This window comes from Elephantulus edwardii, unplaced genomic scaffold (genome assembly GCF_000299155.1).
Source record: "Elephantulus edwardii isolate Elephantulus edwardi_28Jun2011 unplaced genomic scaffold, EleEdw1.0 scaffold00141, whole genome shotgun sequence".
Lineage (NCBI taxonomy): Eukaryota > Metazoa > Chordata > Mammalia > Macroscelidea > Macroscelididae > Elephantulus > Elephantulus edwardii.
This window is the reverse complement of record NW_006399891.1, coordinates 4,316,173-4,338,107: the sequence shown is the minus strand read 5'-3', so window position 1 is coordinate 4,338,107 and position 21,935 is coordinate 4,316,173. Positions and strand designations below refer to the sequence as shown.

The 21,935-nt window shown below is 39.9% G+C and overlaps 1 protein-coding gene across 16 annotated transcripts in view; it reads right to left on the bottom strand.

Annotated features, from left to right (window-relative positions):
• The window catches only part of TRPM3 (transient receptor potential cation channel, subfamily M, member 3), a 790,873-nt gene that overhangs the window by 278,917 nt on the left and 490,021 nt on the right, over positions 1 to 21,935 (bottom strand). For all 16 annotated transcript variants that reach the window (XM_006894402.1, XM_006894401.1, XM_006894387.1 and 13 more), the window contains one exon: positions 4,541 to 4,664. In XM_006894402.1, coding sequence (XP_006894464.1) covers positions 4,541 to 4,664 — 124 coding nt within the window. The remainder of the gene's footprint in view (positions 1 to 4,540; positions 4,665 to 21,935) is intronic.

Here is a 21,935-nt window from a genome sequence, read left to right as displayed (position 1 = left end):
AAATAAAAATAATCTCAGGAATTTGAGCTCAGCTAGTTAATTATAGACACGGAGCCTGGGCACCAAGCCAAGAAGTTTCCATACACAGGAAGTGGTAAGAGGAGCAAGATGGGGAAGTTGGGTTTGGAAGAGATTCAGTTTGGAGTGGCATTGGACGTGACCTCAGGTGCGATTATGATGTGGTGGGAGATGAATAGCATTGACCAGCATCTGGGAGAACAGGGAACCAGAGAAGTCATCAGTGTGGAAATGGAAGGTTATGAAATAGAAGCATCATCAGCCACCATAATGTGTTTAGTACTACACACACCTTGGGGTGGAGGTTGCTAAATCCAACTTTCCCTCCCTCCAGGGTACAGAAAGGAATATATCACCCCATCCTGAGGTTGGTAACTGAGAAGTGACACTGTGGAAAGGCTTCTGCAAAAGAACTTGAGGAATTTGAATAAGGACTTGACTCGGCAGCAGAGAGAGGAGCTGGTAATGACCTTTGGAATGATAAGTCTGTGTTTTCTACACACATCAGTCATCCCAGGCAATTCATGGCCACCTCTGGCTCTCTTTCCTCTCTTGATGTTCTTCAGGACCTATTCCCTCGTGAGGAGGGGAAGAGTGAGAGACACTAACTCCTCATCTTTTAAATTTGTCTCCAAGCTCACGTGCTGCCTTGGCTCTTTTGGGTTTTTTCCCCTTTAAAACCTTTTTTTTTAAATTGTGATGATATATATATATATATATATATATATATATATATATATAAATAACAATATTTGACAGTTCAAGAATTTTCACAGGTACAATACTGCAATGTTATGTATGTTCCCTTGTTGTGCAACCATCGCCATTCTCTGTTTCCATGTATGTTTTTCAAACCATCCTTAACAGAAACTGTTAAACAACACTTTCACGTCTTTATGTCTCACTTTCCCCCTAACATTGTTATTGCTGGACTAATAGGGCAACATCACAATAGATGGAGAAAGATTGAAATTGCTATTAATTTCATTTTACTTGAATTCACAATCAATGCCTCTGTTATCAACAGTCAAGAATTCAAAAAATGTGCTGTATTGGGGAACTCTGCTGTCAAGGACCTCTTTAGAGAGCTAAAGAGTAAAGAAATCAGTTTAAAGATGAAGGTGGAGTGTGAAAAGAACAAACAAACTCATCTCTGAGAAACTGCAACCAAAATATTCCACAGAGGCCTAGATGGTGAAACTTATCTCACATCCTTCGGGCGTGTTGACCAGTCCTTACGAAAGGACATCATGTTGAGAAATGTTGACTGGTCAATTTAATAGATGTGGACTCATTGAAATGAATTGGTGCAGTAGACTATGATCTTGTGTATAATAGAGATTGTGATGAAGTCACAGGATAGTGCAAGGTTCCGGTCTGTTGTTCTCAGGGTAGATATGAGTTATAGTGGACCCAAGCACACCTTACAGCTATGGCAAATAAGTTTGGATTCTCCTCTCCCATTTATATTGTTTGCAAAACTTCTCTTTCTAAATAAAAATCAACCTTCAAAATGAAATATTCTTTTAATGACAGTTATTTTTAAAATTCCTGATTTATTTCTACTCTAATGGGTAAATAATCATAATGCATTGGTTGATAAGAAGACTTTTCTCTGCCTAGAGATAGGAATGCTGAGCATTTCTGAATGCCTCCAATTAAAATCTGAGTGACCTTTTCAGCAGGGGCTATGATTAACGGAGATGACAATCATCAAGTAAATTATCAGGTAGAATCTGGCACAATCGTCCCTTGAAAGACCCAGAGAAGGACATTCAGCCTCATTTGCTTTTATGACTTTGAATCAGCTCCTAGAATCTGAATCCTGACTGCCTTTCTAGGAAATCTGAGAGACTGCTGAGATGTATCGTGGGAGTGGAGTTTGACAGTCAGTGCTAGCATTAGCATGGAAAATGATTAGTACTCACAGGAAAACCCACACTGTAGTTTGCCCAAGGTCAGGATTCCAGACGTGGAAAATTCCAAGAAAGGCAGGCATGTGAATAGGGGAGCAGATGTGAGCCAAGGAACTTTAAGAATTGGTGGGAAAATCACCACAGGCTAGGAAAGTATCATGGGACAGTTTCTCTCTCAGCTCTTTCAGAGGGAATTGGTTTGTCTAGTAGGGTAATTTTAAGGAGCTCTGGTGACCTAGTGGCAAGAAGCTGTGCTGCAATCCTGAAGGCATATGGTTCGAGGTCACCAGTTCCTCCACAGGAGAAGGATAGGCAATCTCCTCCTGTGCTTTTGAAAACCTGCCAAAGAATCAGCTGTGGATTGGTTCCGACTCTATGGTACATAACAACAACAACAACAACAGTAGGTTAATTTGGGCATCTAGCCCCCAACATTGTGAGAAAATAAGCTTCTGTTACTATCACCCACTTGGCGGTGTTTTGTTACAGCAGCCCTAAGACAGCTACTCTACAATAATAATTTTTTTTCCCTGAACATTTGGTTTCTCAAACAGAGATGTTCCTTCTTTCCTCCACTCTTCTCCCTGCAGGCCTGGGGGCATTCGTTTGTGCCAGGCACTGTCCTGGGTTCAGGAATAACACAGTTATGAATCAAACACTTGCAGTCCTAGCCCTTGAATAGTGCATTGTCTGGTGGGAGGTGAGGAAAGGTTAAAATGCAGCTTGCTCCTCTTTATCCCATCTCTCTGCCTTTTGAGGCCTCTAGTTGTGGTATTAGAGAAAAGTACTGAATACCCCACGGGCTGCCTAGAGTACAAACAGCATATTTTGCAGAAAGTACAATGAGGGAGAGAAGAATGTTGAAGCTTGGTCTCACATATTTTGGGCACACAGGAAGGGTTGTTCCTTGGAAAAAGACAATCATGCTTGGAAAGGTAGAGGGTCAGCAAAAGAAAGGAAGACCCTCAAAGAGTCAGACTGACTTAGTGACGGTAACAATGGGGTCAAGTACATCAGAGATGATGAGGATGACACAGGATAGGAAAGGTTCAGATCTGTTGTTCAGAGTCACTGTGAGTTGTACTCATTTCTACGGCACCTCACAACAACAAAAGCTCATGTACTTTTAACTTGTTAGTTAAATTTGTGTTTTCTAGCCTGCAACAGTTCCATGATACATCTCCAAGGATATGAACATGTACAGCTAAGCACAATTGATAACAGTGCATTTAAATTCCAAAATCAATCTCCACAATAGTCTATGTGTTTCCTATTGCCAAAAGGGCCCTTTAGAGTAGTGAGAGGAGATCTTCACCCTGAAACCTACACGGTCTCTTTTCAGCAGGAAGTAGCTAAGAGAATACGCCGTCCCCTTTTCCTTATGAATCAGGGTGAAGTCTCTCTCAGGGAGGGGTGATAGGGAATGGCAAAGGACACACTGACAAAGGAAATTAATCAGAACTGGCTTTGACAAGCACTGTGGCAATGGGACAATTAAAACAGACTTTCAAGGGGGGAAAGAAAAAGAGGAATGAACTGGGGGGAGGGTAGGGAAAATAGTGCAACAATGAATGAATGGAAACCCAAAATCTCTGTAAATGTTCATGAAAATGAATAAAATTTAATAAAAAAAAATAATAAAAAAGCTACAGAGGACGAAGGTCTGCAGATGCTCCCAGGAGACTCATAACAGGATGCTCCACAGTTTAAGATTGTCCAAAACCAAGTGACAAGTTTAAACAGATCCTTGAACCTTGTCAACATCTACTCTTATCCTGAGCTTTTCAGAAAGGTTTGTGTTTGCTCATTCAGACACACTTCTCCCCAGAGTAAGTAAGTCACTATTTTTACTTCAACAAGACAATTTCTAAAGGAAAATACTTCCCATAATGATTAGATTCTACCACTTTAACTCTCTGATCTATAAGATAAAACAACAGATATGTGTTTCTTGTTTCTTGTTGAGCCAATTGCAAAACTCATATGTATTAATACACCTGTCTGATTCATAGCAAGTGTGCAAATGTTTGCTCATGCCACTCAAATTTACCCTTAAAGCGCATCTCTGGGCATGGCATCCCAGATTTGAGAAATCCCAGAAACTCTGAAGAAGCTGCTAGAAGACATTTCAGAAAAGACAGACATTGGTATTGTTAGCATTACTTTGGGAACTGTCTTCATTTTTCCACTTGTGCTGATGGGCATCTTAGCCTGGGTCTGCATCACTGGAGATATTTGACACAAAGACCATCTGTAATTCAGTATACAAAAGAAAGTGAAGCCCCAATCTAAGAGAGGATTCACTGAAGCATTTTCTAGGAGGAAAACTCTTGTTGTCAACTTATTTGGGGAAGGCTATCAGAGTGTTTGGATGAGCTCCAAATGAAAAGAACTGATGTTAACACCTTACAGTATATTTCATTAAATTAAATCTAAGACAGACGATGCTGTGTCTTCCCTATTTGGGAGAGGAACCTGTAGAAATCAGTGGACCGTGTGTTGGGTTGTAAGTTTTATGACAGAGAGAAAGAGAGAAAAAAAACTTGGTGTGATTAAATAAGAGAATTAAACAGGCAGAAGGAATGGGTAGAGCTTCCTGTACCTACCAGTTCCTTCTTCTTCATACATTCCATGAGGATGATGAACAGATGCTGAGCCTGGGTTCGCGTGTACGTGAAAGTCTTCTGTATGGTCACCAACAGCTGGTCCCTCAACGACTCATTTATAAGTCTGCAAGTGAAACAGAAGGTCAAAACAGGTCAGCCTAGAACTATAGTGCATATGAAGCTATACTATAATTCACTTTGAGTAGTTGTTACTTCTTCTCACAGTAGTTATTTTGCTTGTGATAATTTTTAAAAAAGAATAGATTTGGAAAGAAATCCATTTTAATGTGCCAGACCCTAGTAAAATGGTGGTTTGGTTCATACTCATTGTATTTTTCTTTTTTTACCATGAAATACTTGTTTAACATAATTTTCCTCCAAGTTCTATTACCAATAAGCATACCTCTTATCTTCACATCTTAGTAAATATTTATCACAATACTCCTCTGAAGGAGATTTAGAATTCCACATCATCACTGATTTTTGAAAAAGGGTTTTGTCGTGTGACTGAATTTCAAGCGATAAGGGAGCCTAAATAGGAGTTGTGTTTCCTCTAAAATAATTTCATGTAGATGATCTGGTCTGCGACTTAGTTGTCACTCACACCAAGTTTTTGCTTATTCAAGTATTAACAATAAACCTAATTCTGACCCATAAGGAAAGATCATATTGGTTTCTTTAGTTTTTATACTAGGGCAGAATGAATAAGAGCAAGGGAGATAGTCCATAACTAATCAATGCTCAATAATCTCTTGACTTGAGATCAAGCCAGCTCATTATTTTCTCCCTCCCACCAGCTTTGTTGTTGCTCTGTTTTTACCTGATATCAACTGGCACGAATGAAAATTCACTTCTTAATAGATGCTTTTAAAATTAAGAAAGTAAAGCTGCTTTCAAGGATCATACTTTGTCTAACACACCATAGTTAAAAATCACTTTCATAATTCAACTATGAAAGCAGTAAGCCCTACGTAAAATAGTAAAATATTACTATGTCATTTGGTGCTTACAGGAACATTTTGCAAATCTGTCTAGATTTACAAGCAAAATATTCTGGCCAGAAAAATTCAGATGGTTTGTTTGAGGACACACAGAAAACAAAGGACAATGCCACACCTGGGGGCTGGTTCTTCTGACCCAATACTCTACCCACTGCACCACACTGCTTCTTATTATACCAAGTACCAGATGTTTGAGAAGGAATCTGTGAATTTTTCTTTAAGATGAAAGCAAAGTAAATTTATTACTAGAAAGAAAGCAAAACAGAAGGGTCAAAATGGCTTTTTATCAGTGGTCTCCAGTGTTTCAGTTACGTGACGCTTCACCTGAACTCACTAGACCTGAATAGGATAGTGACTGTGCTTTGAGAAGAGAGGTCTTCCCCATGACAGAACTGGACCAAAGATACCAAGGGTCACTCAGTTGGACAGAGGACTGGGTTGCCTCTTCTCTCTTCCAGGAAGATCTAAATCATAAATATACATACTTACAGGAAGAGGTTTGAAGAGATAAGTTAGGGGGAATAATAACAGCCTCAAATCTTCTCAAGATTAAGTTATTGTGGATTCTAGTTCTAGAATCCTGTCTTTAGGCTGGCAGAGCAAAAAACTGTGGCAGATGCCAGGGAAACAAGAGACACAGGAAGTATGAAGATCAGGCCAAAACTATTCATCGGCTCATTCAGTGGTTGATTGACTTACTCTTCCATTTAGAAAATGCTTACTGGTTGTCTAACAAGCAAAATAAAAACAATAAGGCATTGCCTTCAAATTGGGACCCACTCAGCTGACTCTTCAGCAGGTTTGTAGAGGCTGTAAATCACATGGAGGAGATTGCTCATCTTTCTACCATGGGACAGCTATTGGATTAGAACCACCTATCTTTGGCCTGGCAGTGCAAAAATCTGTAGTAGTTGCCAAGAATACAAGAGACAGAGGAAATAAGCAGGTTCACTGCCCTCATTGAATTTATATTCCAGGAGAGCAGAAAGATACTAATCAGCAATTCAACTATGATGATGATAGTAGAGAAATAGAGAATCTTGTGATAGAGGAATATTATCTAACCTAAAGTTTAGTCAATATCCATCTGTCAGTTTGTTATACTGAAGTGGTGGTGGCATGTGTTGCTAAGAATCTGGGAGCAATGTCAACAGTGTCTTAAACACCAGGAGGGTCAAGCATCGTGGATGAGTTTCAGTGGACCTTCCAGACTAAGTGGAGGATGAAGAAAGATTAATGTTTAGTTGTTGTTTGTTGTTATGTGCCGTTGAGTCACTTGCAACTCATAGTGACCCTGTTTAACAGCCCTAAACCCTCTTCTATTCTGTGCCAATGTTATTGTCTCTGACACATCTACCCCCATTACCTCAGTCACTGAGTCAATCCATCTCATCGAGAGTCTTCCCCTCCTGCGCTGTCCCTTCACCCTCCCAAGCATGACACCCCTCTCCAAGGACTGGTTCCTCCATGTAACATGTCCAAAGTATGTCAGACAAAGCTTCAGAATCCTTGCCTACAAGGAGCATCTTGGTTTCACCTTCTCTAGGTGAACCTGTTTGTTCTCCTAGCTGTCCATGGTATATTTAATACTATTCTTCAGTACCACAGCTCAAATGCATCGATTCTCCTTCTATCATCCCTAGTTTTATCCAACTTTCTGACATATAGCAAGGAATTGCAAAGATCATGGCCTGTATCAGGCACACCTTAGTCTCCAGACTGACATCATTGCTCTTCAGTACTTTGGAGAGGTCTCTCACAGCAGACTCTTCCAATGCAGTTCATCTTTTAATTTCCTGTCTGATGGTACCAAGAGTGTTGATTGTGGAGACAAGCAAACTAAAGCTGTGAACAATCTCAAATGTTTCACCATCTATCATGATGCTGCCAATCGGCCCAGTGGTGAGAATCTTTGTTTTCTTGATGTTGAGCTTCAATCCATGTTCTACTTTTGAAAAAATATCAGCCAGGGAAAATCTTACTAGTAGTTGCAGTGTACTGTCTAATGTACTATTGGAAGATAAGCCCTGAATGTTGGCAAGCACTGAAAATACGATGAAGGAAAGCTGCCTGCTCCAGTTAGACCAGAGCCAACTGAATGCACTCCTATGAATTCAGCTTCAATTGATGGTGACCCTTCACTATATTCCTAAGTCTGTAAATCTTAATGAACAGAGACTGCCCATTTTTCTCCTCTGGAGTGACTGGTAAATTTGCATTACGACCATTTGTTTGACAGTGTAACATGTAATGCACTACACCACCAAGGCTCCTTCTTCAAAGTAGAATCTATGTTAGTGACACAAATGGAATAAAGGTTAAGGTATTCAAATGCTGATGTTTCCTGACTCAGAGTGAGAAAAATAAAATAAAACAGCCCAACACAACCATTAATAATTGAAACCTGGAACATAAAAAGTATGAATCTAGGAAAATTGGAAGTTGTCAAATGTGAAATGGAACACAAAAAGATCAATATCCCAGTTGTTAGTGAGCTGAAGCGAACCGGTATTTGTCATTGTAAATCAGACAATCATATGGTCTTCTATGCCAGGAATGATAAATTGAAGAGGAAGTGTGACATTCATCATCAGAAAGACCATTTCAAGATCTATCACATGGATCAAGACCAAACCCTAATGATTTCACAATGAGTTATATTTAAACATAAAGAAGCAAAAATCTTCACAACTGAACCAGCAAGTGGCATTATGATAGAGAAATGATTGACCTCATCAAGGATTTTCTTTTATTTAGATAAATGCCTCTGGGAGTAGCAATCAGGAAATCAAATAATGTATTGAACAAATCTACTGCAAGAGGTCTATGTGAAAGAGTAAAGCTGTCACTTTGAGGGGAATAGAAAAGGAAGGTGCACCTGACTCAAGCCGTGATATTTTAAATTGCTTCATATGCACAGTGAATGAGGAAGACTGACAGTGAATTGATGGCTTTGAATTGAGGTGTTAGTGAAGACTATACCAAGATACCATAAACAATCAGAAGAAAAATGTCATCCTTTTCCAGAAATTTAACCAGAATGCTCTTTAAAAGCCAGGATAGTGACTTGATCTCACCTACTGGGGACATGTTCTCAGCAGGGACCAGTTGTTGGAGAAGGGTATCACGCTTGGTAAAGTAGTGGGTGAGAGAAAAAGAGGAAGAATTTCAATGCAATGAACTGATAGTCACTGCAACAGGGGGCTCAAATGTAGCAGAGGTTCTGAGGAGAGGTCAGAAGTAGACAATCTATATAGGATCTGGTGTACACAGGATCAATATGACTTGGAAATTACTTGATAGCATCTAACAACAACAAAGGGTTCAGGAAAGATACATTTAAATAAGTAATATTTTATCTGAGGCTGGAAAAATGAACATTAGCAGAGTTAGGGCCTGGTGGAGCCATATAAAAATACTCTTGGTATGTCATTGTTGTTGCTATGTACCACTGAGTCAGAACCGACTCAGAGCTGACCCTCCACTGAGTTTTCAGAGGCAGTAAATCATAAGGGAGAAGACTGTCCCTCTTTCTCCTGCACAGGAGCTGGTGAATCCTAATCACGAGCCTTTTAGTTGCAGCACAATGTCTTACCACTAAGACATTAGAGATTCTTCTACTCTGGAGAAAACGCAAGAAGAAAACACAATGAATGCTCACCCAAATCCATGCTTGACTGAAATGTGGGAATATGACCTCATTTGGGAATAAGATCTTTGTAGATATAACCACATTTAGATGAGTTCCTAGTACGTTGTTGTTGAATCAGAACTGATCCATAACTGACTCTCCTGTGAGTTTTCAGAGGCATTAAATTGCACAGGAATTAATTGCAGCTGTTGGATTTGAACACATGCTGGATGGCAGTGCCGCTCCTTACCACTAGGCCACCAGAGCTCCTTTCATAGAAAGTTGTTGTTGTTGAATATCACTGAGTTGGAACCAACCCATAGATGACCCTCCAGTGGGTTCTCAGACAGTAAATCTCATAGGAGGAGACAGTCCATCTTTCTCTCACAGAGTAGCTGGTAGCTTGGAACCATGTGCTTCTGTGATGGGAGTACAGTTTCCAGTTTCTTAAGACTAAGATCTCCTTGTAGAATAGGTTATGGTGAGTCAAGAAACATTGTCATTATAAGAAGAAGGGAATTTGGACACAGGCACAGGGAAAAGGGACATCTGAGATAGAAACAGAGGTTGGAGTTATACTACCACAAGTTCAGGAGCACTGAGGATTGCCAGCAACCACTAGAAACTCAAGAGACAAAGACATTTTCCTGCTAGAGCCTGTAGAGAGAGCATGGATAGACTTCCTGAGGTCTTGATTTGAGACTTCTAAAATGACAGAAGAATTGATGCCTTTGAGTTGTGATTCTGGAGAAGAGTATTGAACATACCATGGACAGCTGATAGAACAAACAGGTCTGTCTTAGAAAAGGTGATACCAAGTTTTTCCTTGGAGAGACTAGAATTTTGAAACTTCATCTCACATACTTTTGGCACATAGCTAGGAGAGATCCATCATTGGAGAAGGATATCACGCTTGGAAGCATGGAGGGACAGCAGAGGAGACGAAGACTTCAGATAGGATGAATTGACACCATATACTGTAACTGGTGTAATGGGATTGGGTGTACTGGAGTCAGTGAGACTGACTCTGGGTAGGACAGGCTTCAGAGCTGTTGTACATAGGGCTGCTGTGAGTTGCAGGTGACTCAACGGCACATAATACAAACAACATATTCAAGAACTATGAGAAAATGCATTTTCTTTTTTTAAGTCATACATTTTGTGGTAATTTGTTATGGTGGCATAAGAAAACAAAAGAAAGAATAGATGCCTAGAAGGGATGAGGATGGACAAAATTACACAGGCATTTAGAGTTCATGTTAGAAACTTGGGGTTTTACCTCACAATTAGGAGATGTATTGCACTGGGATTGTGTGCACCCAGGGACCTCTCCAAATTATTCAGTAGTAATAAAATCAGTTTGAGGACTAAGGTGCACTTGATTCAGGCCATGTCTTTCCAAACATTTGCTTTGCATCTGAGGGTTGGATATGAATAAGGATGACAGAAGAAGAATGTATGTCTTCAAGCTGAGTTATTGGAGAAGAGTGCTGAATAGCCTACGGATGGCCACAAGTGCAGCCCGAATGCTCCTTGGAGGCAAAGATGATAAGGCTTTGTCTCCCATACCTTGGGTGTGTTGCTAGGAGGGGCTGTTCCTTGGAGAGAGACATGGTGCTTGAAAAATGGGAGGGTTGGCGAAGGACAGGAAGACCCTTAACCAGGTGGATTGACACAGTGACTACTTCAATGAGCTTTAGTGTGTCAGGAAGTGTGAGGATGGCGCAGGATAGGACAGGGTTCAGATCTGTTGTTTATAGGGTAGTTATAGGTTGTACTCTACTTAAGAGCACCTAACAACAACTACAACCCCACAAGCAATGTAAAGCCATGAAAAGTTTAAGCAATAGTGTGACATGACTGCATTTGAGTTGTCAATTCCTTTTCCTGAAGAATCAAGACATAGGCATTCATATGGAAGACAATTGCTATTGACAGGTAATTCCACATGGATAGATCCAGAGTTCTGTAGTTTCAAACATACCTAAATGTTATTTCACATGACTAACAACCAAGGGACTCTCCTGGTTAGTCACTTGATAGATCTAATCATTCGTCTGCAGGTGTTTAATTTTGATAACAACTCAAAATTTGTTTTCTACTGAAAAGCATCTGTAATGAAACCCCATTCCCTAAGGTCATTAACTGTTTAAGGAATCTGTCACTGGTTTCCAATCTGCCACTTTTCTAACAATTAAGGAATGGTGTGCAGCTTGACTGACTATGAGCTTCAGTGGTTAGGAGACCTGAAAGAAGAATCTTGGGTTTTTAACTCAATTTTGTGACTGACTTAAATTGTGTCTTTGACTACATTATAGAGCAACAAAATCAAAGAATGCTTTAAGTAGGAAGATTCTCTGCATTGCTGTTTTCCAACGTGTGAGATGTCCATTTCTGAGAAACAGAGGTGATTTTATGTAGCACAGAGGTGTTTTGGTGCACCCAAGGCATAAAATGATACACACATAACGGTGTGGTTGTTGTTGTTAGTTGTGATCAATACACCACAGATTCCTGTCGACTCCCTCAGTGACAGACTGTAAAACGTTGCCCATTTCCTGCATCATCTTCATGGTTATTGATTTGCTATTATTCATTGCGCCATCTAACCTTGTAGACCCACCTTTCGGTTTTATATCAGGCAATATCCCATTGAGATCCAAATGGCTTTTACTGGTTCACCATGAGAAATAGACTGCAAGTCCTTTCTTCCTAGTTTCTCTTATTCTGGAAGCTTTATGCAAACTGCCCACTATGGGTGATTCCATTGATTTTTGAAATATTAGCTTCATAGCTCCCAGCATCATGGCAACTCGGTCACAGGAATGTGATAAACTGGCAGATGAGTGGTGGCATTGAATATGAAATAATTCTTATTTCTGGCTAAGTAATTTTCCCATTCTTCTCATTACTTGAAGAGAAAAAAAAGATTTTTTTTATGTTACTTTGCCTTTAGTAGCTCCCTAGCATATGCTAACTTCTACTTCTAATAAAGAAATAGCAGATGTTAGGCACTTCCCACAAAAATGCTTTAAATAAGATTCTACTTAACATTTTTTAAGGCATCGCTAGTGGCCTAGTGGGTAAGGAGTTGCACTGCCAACCCAAAGATAGGCAGTTTGAATCCACCAGCTGTTCTTCAGGAGAAAGATAGGCCATCTCCTCCCTCGATCTGCAGCTTCTGGAAAGAAAATCCCCTGGAGAGTCACGGCTATGAGCTGGTTCTGACTTGAGAGAATGAAGGACTTTTATTTTAGCATTTGATGTTACCCTACCAAGTCACGGTTTAAAATATTCAATGGGCGACAGAGATTATATCATTTTAACTTTTACATAATATTAGAAACAAATCAGGTATTAATTCTTTTTTACAAAAGAGAAAATTGACCCACAGAGGTTGAATAATTTGTACCAAGTCACATGATTATATCTATGCTTGAATTCAGTTCACTGATTGGAGCCTTTTTGTATTGCCTGTCTGGATTGTTAAGTATGTATTTCTATGTTCACAATTATCTACATTGGAGGAAGAAATTTCAGTGTATTTATTGAAGGAAATTAGATGAGTTTGAGGAAGATAAGGAGAAACTGGTAAATGAGGACAGCAGCAAAGTGAATTTAGTATTTTGAAGATAATATTTATTTCTAACAGATGTTTAGAAATATTTTTATGCAGTATTAGAGGTTTTCTATTTAGCATTAAGACTTATTCTGTTTACCCCAATGATCCCCCATTGCTGCTGCTTCTCTTTTTTAAGTTACTATATTCCTTAGGCTACAAGAAAGACTGCTTTCCTGGTTCTTCACATTTATTTTTCTGAACAATACTAAAACGATTTAATAATTTTGACCGTGATATTTGAGAACTGGCAAAATTAGAAACAAGACCATTTTAGATTTTCTATTTCTGGCCATAGAATAGTGAGTGAAGATTTCTTGACATCAAAACATGGTCGTAGTATTATGTGAATATTTAGTTCTGACTTGGGTCTGTGACAAAGGGGTGCCTATTTCAGGAAAGTGTGAGTTTGTAGCTCCATATGTATCAATGCTATTTTGGGTCCACTTCAAATTAGAGGGTTTTATGACTTAGGAAGTGTATCCACTGAGGTGAGAAAAATAGCTCTATACTATGGCATCTGTGTTTCCATTTAAATGTTATACTTATGACCTTGGGCTTTTTTAGATGACTCAGTGAGTTATTTAAAATAGGTCAATGCTTAGGGTGACGAATAAAACTTCCCACACTTTGCTATTAGTATTCTACTCAGTTGTTGGTACTACAATCCACACATATATTTTCTCAGAATGAATTTAATTATCTGAGATATTAGAGCTCCTAGATTTAAAAGATAATTCAAAGGGACTTTAACAGATACATAGTTTTAGGCTAATGGTTTTAGGGCATTTTGACCAGTTCTTGCACCCAAACACTCTATCCTCTCTTTATTAGCTTATTCAAACACTATATGTGAAGATGTTACTCTATAAATAAAAACAAACAATTATTAATAGAGTTGTGTACTTTCAGTTTCTAAGAAATCGTTAAAGGTATAAATAAAAATTTATCATTTGCTTGAAGTCAAAGCAAATGACTAAATAGAATGCTAAGGACACAGAAATATGTCCTGCCTAAGTCATAAAGAAAGATATTCCCCCCCACTTTTTTAGAAAAATGTATCAATTCCTCCCAAAGGTTATGACTTCTAGGGCCACAGAAATAGCACGATTCTTTACAGAAAGACAAAACAGCAAAAAAGCTTTTGCTTAAGCATTAGGGCTGGACTGTCTAGATTTTTGTTTGTCACTTGTTAGCTGCTATCTCGTGAAACTTATTTAAGTTTACCATGTTTTAGTTTTCTCATATGTAAAATTGGTGTAGTAATTACACTTGATTCATGTTGTTGTTATATGCCACCGAGTTGCTTGTGACTCATCGTGACCCTATGTACAACAGCTTTGGACCCTGCTCTATTCTGTGATAATTTCATTGTCTCTGACACACCTGCACCCATTACCTCAGTCACTGAGTCAATCCATCTCATCCAAAGTCTTCCTCTCTTGTGCTGTCCCACTACCCTCTCAGGTATGACAGATTTGTGCATATTAAGAGTTATTCTTTATAGCTCATTCTCACTGACTTAGAGTTTGAACCAGCTCAACTGACCCTCCATAGTGTATTTCAGGTTGTAGACTGTAGACTGCATGGTAGGAGATTGTTCATCTTTCCCCCTTTGAGAAATAGTCATATGTGAACCACACAACAAGGGTCTAGCCTTTGGATTAGCAGTGCAATGAGAGAGAGAGAGAGAGAGAGAGAGAGAGAGAGAAAGAGAGAGAGAGAGAGAGAGAGATGATATATAGATACACAGATAGAGATGTTGTTGATTGTCTTCAAGTTGAGCACAACTCATGGCGACCGTATGAACAAAGGGCCTGAAGCCCCTCTACAACTACCGACATTTATCAAAGTTCATAGAGTTTCTGGAGACATGTTATTTAGGAAGTGGATGCCACTCCTGCTTCCAAACCTGTCATAGTATGTTATTGTTTTTATGTGCCATTGAGTTGCCTGCGATGTATAGCGACCCTATGTACAGCAGCTTTGAACCCTTCCCTGTCCTAAGCCAGTCTCACTAACTCCAACACAGCAATTTCACCGCCCCTGTTAGCCAAGCCGACACTCTTCTGGGAGCAAGGTGTTACCTGATGAAGGAGATTAGAGAGAGCTCTCAGATCTCATCTTACGTGACTCCATGGGTTCCCAACACTGTGTGAATGCAGACACCACTTGGTTCAAAAGCCACATCAATATCTATCTATCTATCTATCTATCTATCTATCTATCTATCTATCATCTATCTACAGATAAAGATCTATCTGTGTATCTATCTTTTTGAACAATTGTGGATATATTCTATCTTTATGTAATGTTTAGAAAAATATTTAGCACATAAGTCCTATGTAATCATATTAAGTACTTTACTATGTAACAGTGGGCCAGGAATCCAGGTAGGAATGAGAGAGATGATTCATTTCTGCTCCATAATGTTCAGGGCATCAACTGCAATAGTTTGAGTGGCTGAGATGGCCAGAATGGTTCAAGTGGGCTCGTATGTCTTGAGCTTCAGTTCTTCTCCTTTCAGTGTCTGCTGGGACTGGAATGTTCATGGTAGAATTTTCATATCCAAGTCTAATACCTGGCCTGGGTGCACTGGAAGAACTGAGGACAGGCAATCATTGCTGTCTCTCTGGTGGGTGCAAGTTAGAGGTGCTTCTAGCTTTTCCCAGAGTGAACATCCCAAAATTGTCTGAAGAGGGCCAGGAAGAAAATTCAAGGCTCGTTATAATTTTCCCTCTAAAGTCCTAACATGTCAAGTCCTTGCATTATCTTGATCAAGGAAGACACTGAGAAAAGTCCACATTCAAGAGGAGGGAAGAAATAGACCTTACCTCTTGACAGGGGAAAGGCATTAATACAGAAACAGGGAAGGGACTGGTGTGATCATCTTAGAGGTAAGTAACCACATAGTGATTCTGTTCAGATATGATATTGTGAGGCAGCCATCTTTTCTATAGTTCAGCCTTAACTAGCCTCCTCTGCTTTACTTTGTATTATCTCTTACATCACCAGCAACATGTACTAGTCATAGTGATGTTATAGGTTAAACATTGGCTTGCTGACCTAAAGAGTAGTACTTAAAACTCATAAGCTGCTCCATGGCAGGTAGATGAAAGAACATCCTCTTGTGAAGATTTAGAGCCTCAAAAACCCTATGAAGAAATTCTGTTCTGTTCTCTAAGGTCTTTATGGGTTGGAATCCATTGGGATGGCAGTGAATGTAGGCTTGGGTTTGCGTATGGTCAAACCCTTGAGTAGAGAAGTTTACATGATCAGCTACTAACCTAAAGGCTGGCCGTTAGAACCCAGCCAGATGTGCCACAGAGGGAAAGCTTAGTGACCTCCTTCCAAAAGGTCAGTTGTAGAAAAGCCTATGGGGCATAGCACTTCTCTGTTACACTTGGGGTTGCATAACAGATGTATCTGTTAGGTTTGAGCATAAGCGTTTTAGAGATGCCATCATCTTATTATCGTGTCTTATCTTATTCCTAATATATGCTATATTTAAGGGACATATTCACTGCTGTGTGTCATTTATTTGGTTCAATTATTAAGATCCAAGAACAAGAGAGTGCTTGCCTGATGCCCTAATCTCAATGTGGAATCTCTTTGTAGGGAGACAGGAACAACAGCCTCTGCTGACTTTGGCACCCCGGCCAGTAACCAGAGAACTGGGAAATCTCACTGATAAATTGTTCTAAAACATTGTTCCAGCTTAGCTCATTATAGAAACATCTTGGTTTGGACCTTCATCACGATTCACTCAAATGGAGCCAAAGACTCCTAATTTCTCTTTTATCTACCCACTTCCAATGTATTCCTCACAGTAAAACACTGTATGAAAGATTCTTAAACAAGGGTCTATCACATTCCTCTTTAAATCCTTTCCATCGCTGTTGTTGTTTGTTGTTATGTGCCATTGAGTTGCCTGCAACTCACAACAACCCTATGTATAACAGCCCCAAACCCTGCTATATTCTGTGCCAATCTCACTGTCTCCGACACACCTACTCTGATTAGTCCAGTCACTGAATCAATTCAGCTTATCAAAGGTCTTCCTCTCCTGCAGTGTCCCTCCACCCTCCCAAGCATGACGTCCCTCTCCAAGGACTGGTCCCTCCATGCAACATGTCCAAAATATGTCAGACTAAGCTTCAGAATAATTGCGTCCAAGGAGCAGCGTGGTTTAACCCTGTCTAGGATGAACATATTCATTTTCTTACAGTCCATGGTATATTCAATACTCTTCTACAGCACCACAACTCAAAGGCATCAATTCTCCTTCTGTCATCCCTAGTCATTGTCCAGCTCTCTGAGTCATAGCAAGTGATTGTAAAGACCATAGCCTGTATCAGGCACACCTTAGTCTCTAGAGTGAAACCACTGCTCTTCAGTAGTTTGGACAGGTCCCTAACAGCAGACTTTCCCATTGTAATACATCTTTTAATTTCCTGGCTGCTGGTGCCAAGAGTGTTGACTGTGGAGCCAAGCAAACTAAAGCTGTGAACAATCTCAATCTCTTCACCATCCATCTTGATGCTGCCAATTGTCCCAGTAATGAGACTTTGTTTTCTTGATATTAAGCCTCAAACCAGATTAAAGGCTGCAGTCCTTGATCTTCTGCAGCAAGTGCTTCAGGTCCTTCTCAGTTTCAGCAAGCAGGGTTGTGTCATCTGCATAACATAGATTATTGATGAATCTTACTCCAACCCTGATGCCACACTTCTCCTTATAGAGCCCAGCCTCCCAGATAATTTGTTCTGCATGCAGGTTGAAAAGGTATGGAGACAGGACATATCCCTGGTGTACGCCCTTCCCAGTTTTGAACCATGCAGTGTTTCCTTGCTCTGTTCTGACGACTGCCTCCTGGCCCAAGTATAGGTTTCACATTAGCACGATCAAGTGTTCTGGGATTCCCATTATTCTTAGTCAGCCACAGTTTGTTGTGATCCACACAGTCAAAACCTTTTCATAATCAATAGACAGATTCACAGATAGACAAACTGGTGGCTTAGTGGCAAGGAATTGTGCTACCAACCAAAGGTCCCAAAAGTACCATCACTAGAAAGAAAAAAAAAAATTCAACTAGTGCAGGGCATTTAAGATCATCACCGTCTTTCTTCCCAGGTAGGCTCAGCATCGCTCACTCACACAGACCATGAATATCGGTAGCAGGTACGGCAGCACTTGCACGCCTTTATGTCCTTGTGCTGGTGGTTTCCTCCACTTAGAATACTTGCTCCTCTTCATGTTACATCCATACTTCCAAATTCTGTTCAAATTTCACTTCCTGTGTGAAAATCTTTGATGGCTAATTCCTTAATATTTCCATGACACTTGTTACATATTTTTTCAGTTATTATGTTGCACGGAAAGAGTTTATTTGCTTACTTGTCTTCCTCTGGTTCACTGTGGTCTCCTTAAAGCAGTGGTTTCATCTTTATCCTGCCTTGTCCTGTTAGAGGTTTGAGAGCGCACAGTTCAATATTGTCTCTGAAAGAATATTTGTGGTTTGATTGATCCAACAAGTAATTGCCTGTTTTTCGACTTCTCCATGTCTCTTTGCTTTCCATGAAAAGCTACACATCGAGTCAGTTTGGGGGAAGAAGAGAAGTAGAACAGGATTTTTCCCCCCTATCGATAATTTTACTTTCTTTATCCTTTTAATTAAAATTGATCTCTGAAACTATTCTTGGCCTCTGTCAATCTTTCTTTAAGCTTAATGGGTGTTCAGAAGTAAATTAGCCACCCAACTCAAGATTTCATGTTTGGTTTTCTTCCTGAAGCCTTTCTCCCTCATTGGATCATTTTGTAGTCCTTATCAAGAGCAGATTCTTATTCACTTGTGTCTCCCATATAATGATTAGGGTGATATTAAAAACAATCTCCCTCACATTTCTTGATGGTTGTGACAATTGGAAGTAATTATATCACATGAAAAGGAATATACATGTTATCTACAGTATTTTCAACTAATTCATGGTCATATATATTAAAGGAGTAAGGGCAGTTTTGAGATCTGCTATAGAAAATGAAACGGCATAATGATGACACACTGATATGGCTTGGTGGCATCCAACTTCTTTATTTACTAACTTAGGTACATGAAACAAGTTCTTTAATTTCTTCATGCTTTGATCTCATCTGTTAAATAAACAGTATATCTCTTTTAAAGTTGATGTATGGGGGATGAAGAAGATGTGTGGGAGGATCTTGTAGAGCTCCAGGTACATAGTAGACTCAAGAAATGGCATTTTGTTGCTGTTGTTGAGGACTCTGCTAAGTCCAAAGCTGGAGCAGGGTACCTGGCATGTTAACTAGCCAGAGGACAGCATCGACAGTGACTGAAACAAACTCATTTCTGTCAAGGCAGAATTGACTCACAACTGACACTTCAGTGGGTTTTCAGAGGCTGTAAATGGCATGGGAGGAAATTGCCTATCTTTCTTGAAGAGAGCAGCTGGTGGGTTTGAATAACCGCCCTTTGGGTTGGCAGCACAATTCTGTATCCATTAGGCCACCAGAGCTTCCCCAACAGAGACTAGAAAAAGTCAATAAAAAGTGTATGGTGCAGGTTTATTAATGAGTTGGAAAAGTCCATGACTGAAAACAACCTAGAGCCCCCAAAGGGGACAGCTCATTAGCTCTTGGATCAGGTTAATTAAGATTATGCAGAAATAAACAAATGGACACCAGAATTCCCCAAAACTATTGCTTTTAGATACTGCCCTGTCCTCTTAAGGTCAGACAGGTGTAAGAATTGGAATGATTGCTTGACTGTGATGTTCTTCTAAGCCAGACTTGAATATTTCTGAGTTAATGCATGTTCTAGGGAAGGTGCTGGTCTGAAAATTCACCTGATGAATTTGAGGTTCAGAATAAAGGAATGATACAATGTTGTTGCTGTTGTTGTCATGTGCCTTTGAGCACCCTGCTGACTCATGGTGACCTTATTGACAGTAGCTCTGAACCCTGCCCTACCTTAAGCCAGTCTTACTGACTCTGACACACCTACCTCATTACTCCACTTTCTAAGCCAATTCATCTCATCCTGGGTCTTCCTCTCATGCGCTGTCTCTCCACCCTTACAAGTAGGATGTACCTCTCTAAGAACCAGTCCCTCCTGGCCAATGTCCAAAGTATATGCGATGGAGCTGCAAAATCCTTGCCTCCACGGAGAAACTTGGTTTCACCCTCTCCAAGGTGGACCTGTTTTTTTTCTTTTTCTAGAAAGTCCATGGTATGTTTAGAACAACCAATTTTATAGATGAAAAATCTGAGGCCTTCATAAGTGAAAGGACTTGCTTAAGATTCTGTAGCTGGTAAGTATTACAGTTGGACTTGGAGAGCAAGATAACTTGGAAGAATCTCTGAGAATGAAGGACACCAATTTAAATATATACATGCAATTCAGTGTGTTAATGTAAAGGAGCTTTGGTGATTTGTTATTTTAATGACCAGATATTGATAGAGATGTCTTGAGCTTGGCCTTTGAGACATATTATCTATCTTATAAGTTAGAAGACCCAGAAATGTGATACGCAGATCCCATTGCCTTCTGAGAATTATTTCTCTAACCTCTTAGATGTCAAAAGCCCCTTTTAATTAATTTTTTGTTCAACAATGAGAAACTCCAAGAGCAAGTCTTGGGATAAGTGATGACTCATATTAAACTCACACCTATCTCACACCTATTTGTGACTGATATCAATCATTTTCAGAAAGCACTAGTTTATAGGAAGTTGGAAAAGATTAGAACTAAACACACAGAAAAATGCAATCAGAGGAACCAAGTGAATATATGACTTTGTCACAAAGAAGAAAAAGTGATGTCAAACTCTCATCTTTAGGCAGGAATAGCAGGACATCCAGGTGAAAAATCGTGGAAAAAGAGTTGGCTGGTGACAACGCTCTGACATTTCTTTTTTCCCCTTGCCTTGGGTTATGAATGTGCCCAAATGTGTCAAGTGAAGAGTTGCCAAAGAATACAGAAGCTGCCTGTGGCCAGTGAGCTTCCCTGCTGCCAAAATTGTAAGGCAAGTAGGTCCTTTGAGTTTATTCCAAGTGAAATCCCATCAGTGAACATTGCACACAGCCAGGCAAGACGGAAAGTCAAAATTTTTATTTATTTGGGCTCTGTGTATAAGTTAGAATCAGAGTTAGTCTGATATGTGAGCTCCCTGGGCATGCCTTCAACTGGCACACTATCAGTGTTGGCCCAACATTTATTCAGATGAGAAGTTACCAGCATGCGATGGAAGCCTGATAGAGACCTTGGCCTCAGCTCTATTGTTCCAAATAATTAAACTCTGGGACCAACAAACTAAATCCTCTTCAGTTACTGGGTTCCATTTTCCCAGGAAACACTAGAATGTAGCTAGTAAGATCATATAACTCCCCACCTCAATTTACTGGACACAGGGCTGTCTAGCTCTGAGATGTTAGATGAGTTTCCAGATCTTTCCATTCTTAATATCTTATTTATAAAATGGAGATAATATTTATGTCTACGAAATAAAGTGTTGCTTGTAGAAGCTTTAAACCTATTTAAATTCTTCAAGCCTGAGTTTTAGTAGGAAGTGAGAGGTGTAAGGACATCTGTTGTTATGTGCCATCGAGTCAACTATGACTCATAGTGACCCAGTAGCTCAGAATTCTGCCCTATATTAACCCAATTTCACTGTCTCCAACACACCTGTCCCTATTATCACAGTAATGGTGTCAATCCATCTCATCTAGGATCTCCTCCTGCACTAACCTTTCCAAGCATGATATCCTTCTCCAGGGACTGGTCCCTCTGACCACATGCTCAAAATATGTGAGACAGTGTTTCAAAATATTTGCCTCCAAGGAGCAACCTGGTTTCACCCTCTGCAGGACAGACCTGCTTGTTCTCTTGACGGTCCATGGTATGTTCAGTACTCTTGTCTATCACCATAACTCAAAGGCATCAATTCTTCTTCTGTCATCCTTATTCATTGTCCAGCTCTCTGATGCATAGCAAGTATTCAAGAAGAGTATGGCTGAGCCCTGTGACCTCAGGGCACCACCTTGGATCCAGACATCACCCGGAGCTATCAGGCGAGCTGTTGAGGATCTAACCTGGCAGGAGAAAGGCCGGTTGCAACACCCCCATGATAC